The 19,803-nt window shown below is 37.7% G+C and overlaps 1 protein-coding gene across 1 annotated transcript in view; it reads left to right on the forward strand.

The window, feature by feature from the left end:
• Positions 1-2,766: 2,766 nt before the first annotated feature.
• LOC122738351 (guanylate cyclase 2G-like) overlaps positions 2,767-19,803 on the forward strand; it is a 93,450-nt gene continuing 76,413 nt past the window's right edge. Inside the window, exons 1-3 of the mRNA XM_043980402.1 lie at positions 2,767-2,939; positions 16,277-16,556; positions 18,231-18,579. Of these exons, the coding sequence (XP_043836337.1) occupies positions 2,767-2,939; positions 16,277-16,556; positions 18,231-18,579 (802 nt within the window). The remainder of the gene's footprint in view (positions 2,940-16,276; positions 16,557-18,230; positions 18,580-19,803) is intronic.

Consider the following 19,803-nt stretch of genomic DNA (forward strand, 5'->3'; position numbering starts at 1 on the left):
AGAGTTGCTACAAATATTTTTGTACAAATTGGTCTTTTTCTCTTTGGGAGGATGTCTTTGAGATATAAACCTAGCAGTGGTATTGCTGAATCAAATGATATGCATAGTTCTATAGCCCTTTAGGCATAGTTCCAAATAGCTCTCCAGAATGGTTTCACAACTCCACCAACAGTAGATTAGCATCCCAGCTTTCCCACATGCCCTCCAACATCAAATATTTTCCATTTTTGTTATATTTGCTACCCTAATAGGTGTGAGGTGATGCCTCAGAGTTGTTTCTCTGATCAATAGTGATCTAGAGCATTTTTTCATACGATTATAGATTTCTTTATCTGAAAACTACCTGTTCATATCCTTTGACCATTTATCAACTAGGGAATGACTTGTATTTTGATAAATTTGACTCAATTCTCTATATGTTTGAGAAATGAGGCCAAAGAATACTTCTAAGAGAAGTGCAAATCAAAACCATATGAGCTTTCACATCCAAAAAATTTGTCAAAGACAACAAAAGATAGGAATAGTTAATATTGGACAGGTTGCATACATTGTTGGTGAAGCTGTAAATCACTATATCTGTTCTGCAAAGCAATCTGGAATTATAGAAATAAAGTAGCTAAAATGTCCATATCCCAGAGATTCCATCTGTAGGCCTGCAAGTGCTTCTCAATATATAGCACTAGCCCCATTGATCTCTGTCTTTGCAAAGGCTGTCTCCAGTGCCTGGATGCATTTCTGGTTTGTAGAATTCCTAATTTCTGTCAAAGCTCAACTCAAGTACTATCATCTACACAAGGCCTTTCTTACCACCTGCATCCATGATAATGATTCTCCCTGAAGTCACTATATATATCATGTTTTCTTACTTGAAAGAAATGTCATCCTTGAAGACAAGGAAGGTTTTATTTTGTATCTCCACTGCCCTGTATACAATAGGTACTTAAATGCCTGTTGCTTTTTCCCATATACTAGTACCATGAGCTAGTAATCCACATGAGAGCTTGGTAAGCATCATTTGTGAGAATCAGAGTGCCACCCCCCTGCTGAGAAAGACATTGTGAGAACCAGGGCAGCACTGCCCTGAGGAGAAAGCATGTGACTAGCATCCAGAAGTTACGTCTATTCATAGAACTGCCTGTAAGTCATGTCAATCAAGGCTACCAGCCAATTAGCTTGGAGCTGTGTGTAGGGACCCCGCCTGGGCCGGCTGCAAGGAGCTTCTGCTCAAGAGTACGGAATCCTTCCTTTCCATTGGAGGTTGCAGTAGGAGCAGGATGTGCAGGGAGCTAGGCTCTTTCTTTCTCCACATGCTCTCTTTACTAATCCCTAATATACTTTAATAAATACTTAATGCCCAAAGATCGGTGCTATACGTTTCTAATTTAAGGCGACCACACACTAGATTTTTTTGTTTTGTTTGTTTTTTGCAGGGAAATGGGGGTTAAGTGACTTGCCCAGGGTCACACAGCTAGTAAGTGTCAAGTGTCTGAGGCCGGATTTGAACTCAGGTACTCCTGAATCCAGGGCCGGTGCTTTATCCACTGTGCCACCTAGCTGCCCCCACAGACTAGATTTTTAATCATAGCAATTAGATTTTAAACATCACACATTTAAGGGATAAGTAGAGATTCTCATGTTTTCATTTTCATTGACTTTATAGCTAAGAGGGATCAAAGACACATTTACCCTTCTAATCAAATATGTGCTGGGAAGAAGGTAGCCAGCACATCCTATGTGCCCAAACATTAATTTATCCAGGTTTCTGAGTATTTCAGTATTGCTGTGCTTAGCTAACACTAACATTCAGGGATGGGGAGAAACATGCTGAGGAAAATTAGAAATAGAATCCAGAAAAAAACAGGATGCTAAGGGTTAATGTCTGTGATAGTTAAAATAATTGAGAGACACAGTTTTGGGTAAGCTGTTTATCAATTTATCAATCTCCACTGGTAGGGGATTGACAAAGTATCTACTTAACCTCTTGCTATTCAAAGAGGCTCCAGTGGCTACTTTTTCAGATTTTTATCCTTTTTTGATAAGAGGCAGGTTACTATACATTAGTCAAATCTAATTGGTTCATGTAATTAAAGGTAGATTACATCAGGCCAAAGGATTGAGAATCCTTTTGATTCAGGATAATATCTCTATATAAGGTAATCAATTCAAAGAATTTGGACCATATCCAGACTGAGCCAGCATGCTTACTTCTATCTGGGTGTGGTCTTGAGAGGGACAGCAAGTCTGACTTAAAACATTTCATAAAGAGGGCACATCTAAAGTTCCCCATGATATCAGTCATTAATAATTATTTCTCACATATCTATTTTCAACAGTAGTTATAGTTAACGTCATATGGAAGCATCAAGCCAGGTCTTTAAGTGTCAGCCAATGGGAACATCCAGAAAGGATATGCAATGCATATTTCCATCACTTTATTTCTGACTGCTCGTTTCTGTGCAACAATGTACATAAGAAAGTACAGGAAGGGTCTAATGACAAGCATTCTGTTAAGTCTCCTGCCTACTTGCCAAAAGCTAGGATGCTTCAGGCTCTTGTATAATTTTGAGCAGAGGCATCCTTGAGCTTTAAAGCACTGAACAAACTGGAAAATGCAGCATGATACTAAAGTGGTCTGTTTTTTTAAATAATTTTTTTTAAGTTTAAAAAAGTATGTGAGGAGGGGAGGGACGAGGCAGAATTAAAAAACTGTCCATGAATCCTTAGTGATTTTCATAATTAGGTTGCTATCCAAGACAAGTGGAAATAATGGCCACAAATGGTGCCTGCATTGACCTTTCATCTCTGTCATGTGGAAAGCTACGGCTAAAGTTTAGCCCTTCGCTATGCTCAAAAGAAATGGGATTAGGCTCCTTGTATTGGGCTGTAATTGGAATTAGTACCCATTTTTCCTCTATCAATGCAGCTGATAAAGGGCCAATGTGAGATTTCACTAGGTTAATGAGGATCCAAATGAACTCTGAAGGGCCAAAGTTCCAATGTCATCATACTTGAGGATCAAGAGGTTACCATTCTCCTAGGAAATATGAAGCCAATATAGTAGACTGAAAACTAAAAAAAACTGAGATAGTTACCTAAGCGACCCTTAGGAAAAGGAAGGGGAAGGGAATAAACATTTATATAGCACTACTATGTATCAGGCACTATGCTAAGACATTTTTACAAATATCTCAATTGACCCACACAATTACCCTTCGATGTGGGTGCTATTATTATTATTATTATTACCATTTTCCAAGTGAGGAAACTGAAGCAAAAAGAAGTTAAATGACATGCCCACATTTCTAAAGTTAGGAAGTAGCTGAGGCTGGATTTGAACTCCAATCTTCCTGATTCCAAGATCAGTGCTCTATCCACGGTGCCACCAGCTGAAAACCTCCCTTCTGAGCTAAGACAGCCTTCTTCCCTTGAGACCACTTCATTAAGTAGAAGGAGGAGGAGAATCCTAGCAAGTTCCTGTTGTGGAACAAAACTCTCTAGATCTGCTTTATCAGTTGTCCATCTGGTTTGGGATAGGCTAACTGTACTTGGAATATGACACATGTTCTTTGAAAAGATTCTATGTTCCTATTACCCATGGAGGGACTAGGCTTACCTGTAGTTTGTTATAGCTAGATATAAAGCTGAAGATACACCTCTATGAGAGTAATTGCTTGCTGTAAGTCCCAGGCTCTGAGATGTCTACTTCACTGACTACTCAGTTGGCCATAATCCAACTTCATTTTATGCAGGAAGGAAGCCTTGCCCAAGCACAACCATATGTTTCGACAAGACTTGATTTGCACAGATTGCAAATCAAGCAGAGTAAGCTTCATTTTCTGGGGCCTTTGAAAACTTGCTCTTTTATCAGCAGGTGGCTCCAAAGAGCATTTTGTGGATTGTGTAGATGCAGGGTTTAAAGGTTGTCGGGAATGTTTCCAAATTTTAACCTCTTCAGAGTTGCCCACAACCATCCATAGTGCTATAATAAAAACTGTGGTAACTGAGGTTTGAGGGTATATGAAAAGGTTAAAGTTTGTTTTAAAGAAATGGGCAGATTTGAGAGATAACTCAAAGAGAAAGTATATTTAGAGGTGCACTCCCTCCAATGCCTATAATTTCTAGTAAAAATCCAGTGGAGACTGTAGCTAAACTGTGATCATTCATGTGCACATTGAGACCATCCCATCTTTCTCACCTGTGATAATGAAGGAAGAAACATACTCCTGCAGGTTGAGACAATGTTCACATGGGGAGGAGAGAGGGCGGGGTTGGTGACCTTTCACAACCCTCCCTCACTTAAATCCAATTCATCACAAGTCATGACATCACCCTGATGTCATTGTTCTCTTTGAGAACAAAGGACAAACAACAACAACAATAACAACACATGGGGAGAACATATTGAACTTTGTGTAAAGAAAGGGTTTTTTACTTTCTACTGTAAATCTATCTTTGTTCAGAGCACAGCTGGGATGGAAGTCTCCACTTTAAATGGTTAAAGCCACTTGATTGTGCATATCCAAAAAACAGCCACCTTCTTTCATAGTCAAACTTCCAGAAAGTGCATTAGAAGCATGTTAGAAGTATGACAGTGGTTTCAAATTCAAGTACCCTTCTGGCTCACCAAGAATTTTTGCTAAGTCGAAATACTTTCCTCCCTTTCCTTTTTGGATAGTGTTTGGAACTTACAAGGTCTTTGTATCTCTTTTCTCACTTGATCTTCAACTCTTTGAACAGATGGTATAAAAATGAACATTCCCATTTTTCATACGAGGAGATAGAGACTCAGAGAGATGAATTGGCTTTCTGTCATATTGGGTAAAGTGAGAAAAAGTGTGATAGAAATCAAAAGCAGATTTGAAGTCAGAAAACTGGCTTTTAAATTCCAGCTTAGTTTCTTACTATCTGTTATGATCTCTCTAAGTCATTTCCCTAACCCGCTGGGCTTGTTTTCTCTTTTGATGGCCCTAGATGACCTCTAAAGTGCCTTTGGACTCTCAAATTCACTGATTATCCAGGGATTGAAGCTATACCCCTTGCTTTCATTTAAGGGGGAAAAAGACCTCTAGTGTTTTAGATCTCTTCAGTAAAATAAGTTGGGCGGAAGTGCATTTTCCATCATATTAAGGATTGTGTCCAGGACAGGGAAGTTCTAGACAATCACAGTATAACCATATGATTCCCCTTACTGAACTAAGTCCAAGAGAATGACGATGCATAACCCATTTAAAAGCTAGCATTGCATGCTAAAGGCCCATGAAGTGAGACACACATGAATTGCTAAGAGTGATAGATTTGTTGGGGAAGAAGGTGGCTGAGAAGACTATTAATCCTTAAATACTTCTGGTCATTAAATACCTGTGAGCTATGTCCTCTAGAATCTTTTGCTTTGGAGTTTACTGGAGTTAAGAAAAAAAAAGACACATACACAAAACACCAAACAAATAAGAGAACATGTGATTGGAGAAGTATCCAAGTCTAATCTTTTGCATTTAGTCCAGGCAGAATAAGGTACCATAGGAACAAGAGAAAAAGGGACCAACTCTGGTGTCAGAAGACCTGTGGTCAAATTCTACCCTCTATGTTTGCTACGTGTGACTTTAGTCAAGTCACTTGATTTCAGTTTCTTTATCTAGAATGTGAGAGTGCTGGGCTCAACAGCATCTGAAGTTCCTTCCAATTCTAGTTCTATGATCCTATGAGCTACTGGACTCTGGATAAAATTAATACTGAAAAGACCAATACTTTTAGAAATCTCTTGTTTCTAGAGTACCCAGCAAACCAAGATCACAGAATCTTTGAGGACAGATTATCAGACACTATCCCAAGGCAGTTATCCCTTCTTTTGACTCTCCCCTAATCAGATCCAGTAACAAAGAGCTCACTATTTCAACAAGGCATTGTTACATAATTGATATACTGTTTGACTGAGGACGCTAGAAACACTAGGTTCAGATTTTACCTCTGTTACTAATTGTAGCCAAGCCGCAACTCCCGAGACCCAATTTTCTTACCTGTAAAATGTAGATACTATACATAGTTCCTACCTTTCAGAGTTGTTAAAGTACAAATACAGGATTGTATATAAATGCCTTGTGAACTTTAAAGAGTTGTATGGGGGCAGCTAGGTGGTGCAGTGGATAGAGCACCGGCCCTGGAGTCAGGAGTACCTGAGTTCAAATCTGGCCTCAGACACTTTACACTTACTTGCTGTGTGACCCTGGGCAAGTCACTTAACCCCAATTGCCTCACCAAAAAAACCCCCAAAAACAAAAAACCCCACAACCAAACAAAGAGTTGTATAAATATCAGTTATTCACAAGGCAACCCAATCTACTGGTGGGCAATTCTATTAAAAAAATCAATGTGAAAGAAATGGGGGGAAATAATGGTAATACATAAAAAGGACATCAATAAAAATCTACTTTAAAATTTAAAATTTTAATATGGAAGAATTCCTCAACAGTTGTCTTAGCTGGATTTGGTCTCAGGTCTTCCTGATTCCAGCACAATGTCTTCTGAGGGACAATGGATGTTCAGGGTTGGTTAGAACATGGATGATGATCCTAGAAAAGAATCTGAGGAGTTACCAGATAGGTAGGAGGAGAACCAAAAACAGTGACATGTAAGCACCTGGAGAGAATGGGGTGGCTATCATTAAATGCCCCATTTTTTACATGTCCTTTTGAAATTTCTTCTGTTTATCAAATGAATGACCAAAAAAACCATATTGGTCTGGACTTTGACTAAGTCACTTTGTCTATATGGTATTATAAGTGAAATGTTTGGCCCCAAACTGTATTTGTGGTCTCATTATGTACATTACTCCCCTTTCTTGTACTTTATGGTCCAGGCAACATGGTCTTCCTGCTGTTCCTTACACATATCACTCCATCTCCTGTCTCCTTCCCTTTGTACTGGCTATCTTACATGATTAAAAGATATTCCTTCCCCACTTCACAGAATTTGAGATTTGGAAAGGACCACAGTGGTCATCTAGTCCAATCTATATATGAAAAAAATCCTTACTATAACACACCAAGCAAGTGGTCATCAAAGTTCTGCTTAATGACCTTCAGTTAGGGGGAATCCACCACCTCAACCTAGCCCATTCCACTTTTGGATAATCATAATTATTAGGATATTTTGTCTTGACTTCAAGACTAGACTGGCCTTTTTACCACTTTCATCCATTGTTCTGGTTTTACATCCTGAAACAGAGTCCTCTTGTATATGAACGGCTTAAAGTCTGTGCCCACAGCTATCATGTTTTCCCAGCCCCACATCAACTCTTTTCTCCAGGCTAACCATGCCCAATTGTGTTAACTGATCCTCATACTTTTGAATCTTGAAGTCCCTGGCTTCCTTCAAGACTTAATTCAAGCACTGCTTTCTACATGATGCCTTTCTTTTTTTTTCCATCTTGATGGTATTTTGTTCAATTAGATGCAAATATAGTTTTCAACATTCTTTTTGTTTTTTGTTTTTTGGAGAGGCAATGAGGGTTAAGTGACTTGCCCAGGGTCACACAGCTAGAAAGTGTCAAGTGTCTGAGGCTGGATTTGAACTCGAGTCCTCCTGAATCCAGGGCTGGTGCTTTATCTACTGCACCACCTGGCTGCTCCCTCAACATTCATTTTTGTAGGATTTTGTGTTCCAAATTTTTCTCCCTCCTTCCCTTCCCTCTCCCCTCCCTAAGACAGCAGCAATCTGATACAGGTTATACTGTACAATCATGTTAAACATATTTCTACATTAGTCTACATTATGTCTTTCTTGGGTGTTCTATTCCTAAATGCTTTTTATTTTGTGTGTGTGTGTGTGTGTGTGTGTGTGTGTGTGTATACACATACCATATAGATTTATAAACACATTGTTTTCCCTTTATAGAATGTGCATTCCCTAAAAGCAAGTACCGGTGAATTCATCTTTGTATCCTGAGTGCCTAGCACACAGTTTTGCTTAATACTACTCCACCCCACCCTTGGCTTCTCCAAATATGTGACCTTTTGAATAAAAGTTTTGTGAGCCAAAGGTTACTCAAATGTTCTGGTGATTGAAAAACACTGAATACACACACACACACACACATAATGCAATTTCCTCTAATGCCTCCTTATGGTGTGAAGGTGAGACCCTAAAAAGATGAAAAAGCTTAAAGTATGGGTTGATATTATCCTGTATACTTGTTGTCTGAGTGGCAGTCTAGTCCTGTGTTGAGTGACTCAATCACCAGGGGGCTGATTAATTTCATTTCTAACCCAACTAATCAGCATAATTCCAGAAGGGTATAACAAATGTGGGGGGAACACCCAAAATGCTAGAGTCTGATCTTTTGAAGTTGCAGGTCCTGAACAGATATCCATACACACCTTTTACCCTTTGTACTTTTCTATAAACACATATACTACAAGTTTCTGATAAGACAGATGTTGTCTTTATACTTGAATATAAGATAGGACTGGTGAGTCGTCTGTTGACTTTAAGGTCCATTTCTTAGAAGTCATCAACATACCAACATAAAAATATGTTGTTTTCAGAGACCCTATACTTAAAGACAATATTGTTTAACTTCCATTGTGTCTACAAGCAGGAAGTGTTAGATTCCAGTTATATAGCAGATTTTACAAAGAAATTTTTATACCTCCCCTACATATCAAGAAGATAACAATAATAATAATAATAATAAAAAACTAACACATAGCACTTAAATTCTCATTGGATCTTATCATTACAACATTCTTGTGAGGTAAATACAATTATTTATCTCTATTTCTATATGAGGAAACTGAGGCCAAGAGATTATATGAATTTCTCAGTACAACACAGCTAAGACAAATCCTGTTTAAGGAAGGATTCAACTTCAGGTCTCCATGACACCAAATACAGCCACCAATTGTGCCTATATTTTTAGCTAACTAAAAAAAGTAGACCCTGAAATTTGAGGTGTTGACAGCTAATGGTTCTTGGGAATTTGGGAATTTTGAATGTTACCATTAGTGATTATAAATCCAGATATGACCTGATCAAAATTTCTCCTGAAACAAAATCATTATGTAGTCTCATTTACAGTGGTATATGTTCTATTAGAATTGTGATAAATCAGAATTTAATGCAAGATGCATTTGCTTTTTGGCATTAAAGCTATATGATAGGGGGCAGCTAGATGGCGCAGTGGATAGAGCACCGGCCCTGGAGTCAGGAGTACCTGAGTTCAAATCCGGCCTCAGACACTTAACACTTACTAGCTGTGTGACCCTGGGCAAGTCACTTAACCCCAATTGCCTCACTAAAAAAAAAAAATGCTATATGATAGGAATAGGAAAACCTGAGTTCAAATCAAGTTGCTTCACTTCTATTCACCACAGTTTCCTAATCTGTAAAGGGGATAATAATAACTCAGCTACCAGGGTTGTTTGAGGATCAAACAACATAATAATTATAAAGTGTTTAGTACATGTCACACAGTAAGCACTATATAAATATTAGTAAATGTGAACACTAAGGGGTTAATAGGCAATACAAATTGGAGACTTAAAGTGGCCAGAATTTTTCTGGGGTCTTAAGTCAACTATCATGTATTCACCATATGTGTAAAACTCCAGAATGTGGTTATTCTTTATTTATAAATAAAATCTCCTTATATGTGCTCATTGTTTAACTATTATTAAAGCATGAGAAAAGTAAAAATAACCTAGCCCTAAGCTTTAATTAGTTAAATTTTGCTATTTGAGGTAAAGTCTCTTGGGGCTGTAATTTAACACTCTTCTAAGTCTTGATTTCAGGTACAACTGTCAGAATTTTCATGAAGCCTATAGTCTACCAATCAAAGGGAATGCCATGTGCTGCCCAAAGGGATAGCAATCTGAAGACTGCTACAAGGGGTGTCTGTCCCTGGAAAAAATTTAGGGGAATGGCCTTACCATAGGCAAAGGTAGGATCCTCTTGACTCAGTTTCCCATTGTGCTATTTCCTTTCCAAATGGGACATTTTCTTTCTTGGTTAATTCTCGGACCAACTGATACTCTACAAATAATGTAGAACTTTGCTTTGTGTTTGACTATTAACTTTGACTCTTACCTAGAATCAAATAGAACTAAGGGAGTTTTCCCGTTGTTATGGCTTATATCAGGTCAGTTTGTGCCCTTGAACAGACAGTCTTGATACCATCATAACCATGTCCCTCCTTTGTCCTTTCTTAGCAAATTTCTATAAACAAGGCAGATGAATGATGGAAGTTTTTGTCATTGTAATACTAAATCTATTAATTAATTAATTAATACAGAAACATCTGAGTTACTATAATGGGCTGCAAGTATGAAAGATCTTAATCTTTTTAATCTGTATTTGTAGTCAACTCAATATCCTATGTAACTAAGTAAATGAGTCCTTAGGTTTGCCATCTCCTTACTAAGAGTTATATTCTCATGTATAAGATTAGGTCCTTAAAGTATCTCATTATTTCAAGATGATATGAGTATAATATATTCATACACATATATCCTCAAAAATGGGGGAATAAGACAGAGATGTAAAAGTTATTTTAAAATTTAATGCAGCAGTAAACTTTGAGAAAGCAACAAGATTAAACTATTAGAAATCTAAAAACTAGGCTATACCTATGATTGACCTCCAAATATATTTAATGGAATATGCAAGCCTTGGATATGTTTTAACAATAATTTTTCAAAATTTGATTGAGGTTTTTACATATAAAATTATATTGATAATTGTAAAGAATTTTAAATCATGTCCTCTTCTCCACCCCCCCACCCCCATTTGGAAGCCCATGTCTGATAATATTAATAGACAAAAGGGTTCATTTTACAAGTTTGGCTTTCACGGATTTTTAAAGATTCTTCAGATCCTTAGCTTCTTATGGCATTGTGCATATCAGATACATGGTTTGGATAAAGATAGAAAGAGTGAGTGGTCTCTGAAGTATCAGGTGAATTATGGGTTCCTAATTACTTGTTATTTACATAGCTCTATTGTTAATAGGGTTAGATCCTTAAAGTTTAAATTAGTTTTCACCTAATAAACTAATTCGTGGAAAAGGAAATTTAGGAGACCGTACTAAATTGTATTGAGCCTTGTTACTAACAGATTTTAGCAGAATTATCTAGGGATCTCTGCAAGTGACTTAGAATCAGAGAAGTAGATCTACTAGGAAGGGCTCCTTTCAGAGCTGCTCTGAGAACAGGCTTATTCTAGAATGTTCAAGGGAAGATGTTTGCAGGGACTAGACTACTTCATGGGATATCTGGAACTCAAGATAAAATGTGCTGATTAAATGAACATTGGGAGTAGGTTACCAGGTTACAAGGATACTTGATGCTATTAAATATTGATGATCATTATTGTATTCCTCTGGCTTTTGTTTGCTCATTTGATGGTATTTTTCAGTGACCTTGGTGATAAGTAAATCCCCCCTTTTAGCTTATAGCCACTAATGCTTACTAAAAATTGATTTGGCATGAACAGCAGAGATTAAGATGATGCAATTGAGCATTGTTGGTCAATCATTTCAGTGGTGTCAGACTCTTCATTTGGGGTTTTCTTGGTAAAGATACTGGAGTGTTTTACCATTTCCTTCTCCAGCTCATTTTACAGTTAGTATCTGAGGTCAGATTTGAACTCAGGAAGATCAGTCTTCCTTTCCCAGGCCCAGCCTACTGTACAACCTACATGCCCAATAATAATGTGTTAGCTATTAATAATATACAAGGAAAATAATCAAATTGCCTGTATCCTTCAACCCAGTGATCCTACTAATGAGCTTATACCCTAAAAGATACCAGGGACGGGTTCGATATTTATATTAAAATATTCCAAGCAGCATTCTTTTTTAGCAGTAAAGATGTAGAAACAAGGAGAGTAGCTATCAATTAGGGAATGACTAAAAAATACTATAGTATGTGAATGTAAGGAAATATTATTATGCAGTAAAAAACGATGACTATGAGGAATTCAGGAAAACATGGGAAGGTTTATGTGAACTGCTGAAAAGCAAGAACAACAGAAACAAGATAATATACACAGTGGCTACATAATTGCAGGTGAAAAGAAGAACATTTAACTTTGAGATACTGAAAAACCAATGAAGAGAACAGAAAATGGACCATAACTCTCCCCATCATGGCAGAGAGGCTGAGGGCTACTAGTGCTATGGGATACTGCTCATCTGGTCTGATACAATTCCTGAATCAGATGGTTTTGCTTAATTGTTTTTCTGGGTTAAAAGGAAGGGTGGAGTTATAACAAATGTGATATAAAAACAAAAGGGATCCAGCAAAAACATTTAAATGTCCATACTAGTAGTCCCAGAGTAGAAGGAGGAAGAAGAAAATAAAGATCAAGGAGATAGATGGTGATGAGAAAGTCAGGAAGTGATTCTGTTACAGAGGTCAATCAATCATTAAGGACATCAGCCTCTGAGATTGTTTTGTTTTTTACCGGAAACGGAGTCGAGAGTCCTAAGAACAAAGCACAAAGCATTAGTAAATATCAAAAGTCTCCACCCTGGCCCCGGTAGCCCAGCTTGCTGTTAATATGGAACATGCAATAAAGCACCATTGTTCCAAACCTACTTTTGAGAAAAGGTCAAATAATGCAGGACTGACCAGTTACAGTTGCAGTCAGGCTGTTCTAAGAAGAACAGGTGAGAGAAGCAGCACTCACAGAATAAATAACCCCCTCTTTCTCAGTCACAGCCTACATTGACCCACCTAACTGGATTTTCACCTCAGGTCTTTTTAGACTTGGCTGAAGAGCCTCCTTTTCTAAGGGCAGAACATACCCCGGCCTGCATTAAAGGGAGTGTTAATGATTAAGGCTCTCGAAGGAAAGGAATTCTTACTTACTTAGATGGCTACTTCTCTGGCTTTCCCTGAGGGTCAGGGAGTTGCTTAAAGAGTTGAGCTATATGGAGCCAACAGTTCTGCAGAAAATAATTAGAGCCCCAAATGACTTTGAGAAAACAAAGTACATGTTCAGGTGAGGGCACAAGACACAGCTGTAATGGTTTCCCAGCCTAGGTAATTGGGTCTATAAGAGTGTCCCCAAGCTCTTTATTCCCATTCCCCACATCTGAGGCTCTAATTACTTACTTGTGCTAATTTTCAAGCACTCAAAGAGTGCTAAGTACATACTCAGCTTTATCAGGATGGGGAAATCCTTCAGATCAGTGGTGCTTCACTTGCTTGAGTCCATAGCTTTAGTTGTCAGAGCTGGGACTAGGACTGCTTGTTCTCAACTTCCAGACCCCAACCTTTTGTTGTTAGACTGCACTACATTTTGACTACATTAGGAAAAGTTCTGATAATGAAAGAGTTCTATTAATGAGTGATATTTAACTAAAAGTTCTCCAGGAGAACATTGTACACAGTAATAGCAATACTGTATGATGATCAGTGACTTAGCTAGTATCAGCAATACAATGATCCAAGACAATTCCAAAGGACTCTTGTTGAAAAGTGCCATTCACCTTCAACTGGTAGAGTCTGAATTCGGATCAAAGCATACAATTTTTCACTTTTTTTTCTTTTTTTGTGTGTGTTTTTTTCCTTTGGGTCTATGTCTTTTTTCAAATATGACTAATACGTATGTTGTAGATAATTGAATATGTATAACCTATATCAAATTTCTTACCATCTCAGGGAGGTGGGAGGTGAGGGAAGAAGGTAAAAAATTTGGAACTCAAAATTTTTTAAAAAATTAATGTTAAAAATTATCTTTGGGGCGGCTAGGTGGCGCAGTGGATAGAGCACAGGCCCTGGAGTCAGGAGTACCTGAGTTCAAATCCGGCCTCAGACACTTAATACTTACTAGCTGTGTGAGCCTGGGCAAGTCACTTAACCCCAATTGCCTCACTAAAAAAAACAAAACAAAAAAACCAACCAAACAAAAAAAAATTATCTTTACATGTTATTGGAGGGGGGAAGCTAGGTGGTGCAGTGGATAAAGCACCAGCCCTGGATTCAGGAGGACCTGAGTTCAAATCCAACCTTTGACACTTGATACTTAGCTGTGTGACCCTGGGCAAGTCACTTAATAACCCTCATTGCCTCACAAAACAAACAAACAAATGAAAACATAATTGGGGAAAACAAAATATTATTTTAAAAAAGTAATCCTGGTAATAATTACTGAATAGGTTCATTCATTCATTCATTCAACAAGTATTTTTTATGTGTTAGATTCTGGGGCTATGGAGACAAAACCAAAACTATCTTGCTCTCCAGGGGTTTACTGTTGGGGGAAACAATTTGCACTTATATGAGTAAATGCAAAATACAATAGATCCTCAACATTTGAGCATTTAACTTTTAGACCTTGACTCATTCCCATGTTTTATTAGTAACCTCATTTTTTTTTTTGTGGGGCAATGAGGGTTAAGTGACTTGCCCAGGGTCACACAGTTAGTATGTGTCAAGTGTCTGAGGCTGGATTTGAACTCAGGTCCTATTGAATCCAGGGCTGGTGCTTTATCCACTGCGCCACCTAGCTGCCCCTGTAGTAACCTTATTTTCATTTTCATGTTGGCAACCATGCACATTTGCAGTTATGTTTGATAAAGAAAAAGAAAATGAGAAGCTGGATGCGTGCAAGTTTGTGGAGTAGCTGAAATCCCACTAGATACTTTACTGGTCTTCTTCATCCTACTACTGTAAAGAGCTCCCTTCATGTTTGTTGCATATTTTCATTGTTTGCCTTTAAAACTCAAATTTTGGGTTGCAATTGTGCCCCCAAACCATAGTGCAAGTCCTTTGAGGTTTAAGCCCAAGTATGCAAAGTCAATGATTTGTCTTAGTGTGGTTTTTGGTATTAACATATACACTATTTGTTATATTCAAAAAGAGAGGGAAAGTATTTATGGAACTATAGATGATATGTGTTATGAAAAATGAATATTGTCTGAAATATTTTTTTTTAAAAATTGAGATGATAGCACAAAAGGCCACAGAATTCTAGGGAATTATTAGAGAGAAAAAATATTACCAATTTGATTTTGTGTACTGCATTTTGTGGGTTATTCCATAGTTACTGTGTTAAGGAAAAGTGCATAATGTTTTGTTATAAAGATCTGTATGCAGAAAAGTGTATCTTCAGCAACCTTTAGTGAAAGATTACAGTTTTGGGTGGTTGCAGAAACCTAACCCACTATTTCCCATAAGTTCAATGTATCAACATTTGTGTTTTTGACTTTCACACCATTTTCTAGGAACATTACCCTGTGAAAGTTGAGGATTAAATGTATATGCAAAGTTAATACAAAGCCATGTTTATCAATGCTGTAAATGAAAATCATTAGTAAAATTCCCCAAAGGGGGAATAACGATAGCATCATCAATGGCATAATAAGGATGACATAGTAATAACTTTCTACAGAACTCGGGTTTTCTTCTCATTGTGTATATTGGAACCAGTGAACTATTTGCTTAGGTTAAGGCTTTAAAGAAAAGAACACATGGATTTTTCATGTTTTACCAGTTGGCTATAGGCAGAGCATCCTAGATAAATATGTAGTTAGTCAACATTAATTTCTGTGAGAAGCAGAGACTCAAATTGGATAGAAAAACCAACATATCTAAATCTGATCCAGAAGAGGAAAACCCAAATTGTCTAAAAAGAGTATAGTGGATGGCTTGCTGGAAAGCTCAGACAGCCTGGGTTACATAATACTAGCTCCCCTATTAGGGAAATACAAAGGATGTACAATGGATATGGGATCACCACTCACTTGCTATGTGCCAATAAACATAACTTTTCAAAATATGTTTCGCATCCACAATTGCTCCTGATGCCCCCCTCCCCGGACAGTGAGAGGGGGGAAACTCTTGAGAGAGAAGCTGAAACAGTTTTATACCCCTCAGTTTCCAGATCAAAAAAGCAAAGTGAAAACAGCCTGAATGACCTGTTCTGTGTCTCATAGCAAGGGGGCAATGTTGGGACTAAGATTCAGGCTGACTTTTCACTCCAGCCTTTCTTCCTATCTCTGTGTTTTGTTAGAGGATAGTCCAGAGGAAAGAAAGGTTCCAATTAATTAGTGCTACTTAATTAAAAGCAAAACAATCCCCATGGGGAACTCGCTAGAATTTAAGCTGCTGGCACAAGCAGCTGGGAGGCTGTGACTCCAAGTCCTGAGATGATCAAGGAGTTAAAGACAATTCATGGTTCTCAGGATCATTCGGAACTGCCTGCTCAAGCTGGGTTTGTATGGGGGGATGTCCCACTGCCCTACCTACCTAACCCTTATTTTTGTATTCTTTCCCAGCCTGTTGGTCATGTGTCTAGAGGATACTAAGCTCATTGTGGGCTTCCAAGCTCCCTGGAACATCTCAAATTCTTTTAGTGCCCAGAGACTGGGTGCTGCCATCCAGATTGCCACAGAGAAGGTCAATTCTGACCCAGTTTACTTGGGTAACTATACCATGGAGTTTACATATACCAACTCAGCCTGCAGTGCCAAAGAATCCCTTGATGGTTTTATCAAGCAAGTCCAGAAAGAAAGGATTTCTGCCCTCTTTGGACCCATCTGCCCAAGAGCAACAGAGGTGGAGTATGCAATGTTCATGACATTTTTACTGTGGTGTGTTCTCTTTTTGGAAAAGGGAGTATCTCTATGGCAATATTAGCCAAGTGATAGTAACTAAGCTCAAAACTTCTGATAACCATTACTAAAATTCTCCAATAAAAAATAGCTGGGTTGTATTTCCATGAGTTTTGAATAGTCCATTATAAATAATGTTATCCTCAGCATTTCCTTTCTTATGATTTCTGCAGGAATTTATTTTGCTTGACTTACATTTCTATAATACTTTAAGGTTTGCAAAGTGCTTTACAAATATTCTCTCCTTTGATTCTCACAACAACCCTGTAAGGTAGGTGCTATTATTAATCTCCATTTTACATATGAGGAAACTGAGGCTGAGATAAATTAAGAGACTTGTCTAGGATTGAACAGCTAGTGTCCAAGGTCAGATTAGAATTCAGGTCTTCCTAACTCTAGGTGCAGCTCTCTATCCACTGCACCACCTAGCTGACCCTGATGAGGTACAGAGGAGGAGGTAGAAGGGTGGGGAAAAGATTGTTAATTGGGAAAAAAATAGCCATATCAGGTCCAGATATATAGCTTATTCTTCTACCATCTGGAGTAAAGGTTTATCATGAAGAGAAATTAAGAAATAATTTTTTTAAAGATAGTAAGATAAACTTAGAGCTAGAATGGATCTTAAAGGTTATTTTAGAGATAAGAAAGCTAAGGCCCAGAGCAAGTAGTTAGCTGAACCAGGATTACACACATCTCAAGAGGCAGAGCTGGGATCCAAAGCCAGGGACTCTGATTTCAAATCCAGTGTCTTTATCATTCCATGCTACCTACTCAAGTAATGGTAGTTCTTTGGCAGGTAGCCTTTTCTCTTTTCTGACCCTCATTTTCCACATCTGGAAAGTTCAGATAACGATAATAATATTACCTTATCTTCTTTAAGGAATTGTTGTGAAGCTCAAAGGATATGCATATATACATTCATACATGTATATATATATGTATATATACACACATATAATACATATATAATCTCTACTGTCTCTATATGAGTGTATATATGGATGTGTGTATACATATATATACACATATGAAAATGGTATGTTCCAGATATGTCTGAGAAATGAAGACCTGCTTACATGTGTGCTGAGTATGCATCCTTTAAGTCTCAACTCAACTTTCAAACCTAGCTCAAACACTCCTAGATAGATACACTCAAAATAGAGGTACATTCATCAATGGGAAAACTCTAATGAGCACTTTATTTCCTTTTTGTCTTTAGTTGAGACATAGTTATATCCCCTCCTTTTTCTATCTTATTCCTGTATAATGGGAATTAGTACATTATTCACAAAGATTTCAGAGGTCACTACTACAAGTATAAATGAGGCAAAAACTTGCTATTATGCAAATATAATTTTGGGTTGAATTCCAAGATTGTAAACCATGTTTTTTACTATAGGAATGCTTATTCTCTGTCACCTTATTTCTCAGGGCCTCAATTTACTTATCCATAAAAATGAATGTATTGGATATTTAATGATAGAGGGCCCATGACTTTTATCCAAGTAGGGATATGGTTTGATCTCACCAAATGATTGATTTATCAAGGTGCTTTAGAATGAAGTTTTTTACTGAATTGTGAACACCTTCATGAAGAAGAGTCTTTTTGACTTCCCAGGTCACTGGCTTGTTGGCTTCACAATGGAACATTCCCATATTTGGATTTGTCAGGCAAACAACTAGATTGGAGAACAGATTCTTGTATGATACCTACATGAATCTTGTGTCACCTGTTCAAAAAATGGGGGAAGTACTTCAGGCAATTCTACACTATTTTGGCTGGAAACACATTGGGTTGTTTGGAGGAACCTCAAGGGATTCCTCTTGGCATGAAATTGGTGAGCTGTGGACAACTGTGGAAAACCAGCTCAAATCCCATTTTGTCATCACTACACAAGTCAGGTGTCGTAGCAACAATCAAGCTCTCCTTCAAGAGAATCTCCAACTTGTAACATCCTCTGCCAGAAGTAAGAAGAGGGTGGGGCTGGGTGGTAGTGGGCAGGCACAGTTTTTATTTTTAATACTTGACCAAAAGGGGCACATATTTAGCAAGCAAAGAGTTTTTCATTTTCAGAAATGTGAAAAATACCAAAACATGCTTAAAGGTGATCTGATGAATACAATAATTAATGTCATCGAGACATATACATTGTGTATATGTAAACAATAAATAATCAGTCCTCGGTTTCAACATGACATTTGATTTTTCTGAAGTCAAAGCCCAATTATATTTATTGCAATGATTCTCAAATTATGGTCTCTGACAGTTTTCCAGGCAATACATGGACTTTCTTAGTTTAACATCAGTATTTAAATTATGTATTTGTACTTTCATTTCAGACCTGAATTAATAATCAACTTATATTTAAGTAGGTAAAAGGTATCATTTAAGCTAATTTTTATAAAGCAGTCATCACTTCATTTGTGTCATATAAAAAGCAATGTTACACTCCCTCACTGCACTATAAGAATCTGGCAGTCACTGTCTTATTAAGGGTGGCATAGTTGGTATTGGTGATGCCTCCTAACCATATGGATTGCTGGGTAGCTGACAGCTAATCCCTTAACCTCTCTATATCCCAGTTTCAGGATAACAAAACTGACATTTTACAGGGTCATTGTCCTGCAAAGAAAATTCGAGAAATTTAAATCATTTTAAAATCACAAAATGCTATGTTGTTGCTGAATAAGGGCAATTGAACCAGCCCTCCTATTCCATTTTTATCCCTAGTGCCTTGTTTGATCTGTCAGTGTTTCTAAATTAACTGTATCACTCTTAGCTTAAGTCCCTACAAAGGCAAATGCATTCAAGGGTTGTAAAGGATTCTTCATATGTCCCTCCTATCTTTGATTCTAAAATACTTGCTTCTGAAGCAGGGAGTGAGATTTTCAGGGACAACCTCTTTATTTATGCAGAATATACAGTAGATAAAAGCAATTATGCTAAAACTTTGCTAGATTCATTTCCCAACCCCCAACAGCAAATGGAATCAAATGGCAAAAGAATGAGAAAAAAAAAGAAAGAAAAGGAAAGAAGAAAGACAATGGTCATGGGGCATCATGTGGGGTGGGATGGGGGACATTTCTTTCCTGGTGAATTCAGATCCTAGGTGACTGTTTATTTCAGTGATTTCTCCCTGCCCCCCCCCCCCAATCCCAAACACTATACACAATTTTCATACCTTGTTCTG

The sequence above is a fragment of the Dromiciops gliroides genome, chromosome 2, assembly GCF_019393635.1.
Source record: "Dromiciops gliroides isolate mDroGli1 chromosome 2, mDroGli1.pri, whole genome shotgun sequence".
Lineage (NCBI taxonomy): Eukaryota > Metazoa > Chordata > Mammalia > Microbiotheria > Microbiotheriidae > Dromiciops > Dromiciops gliroides.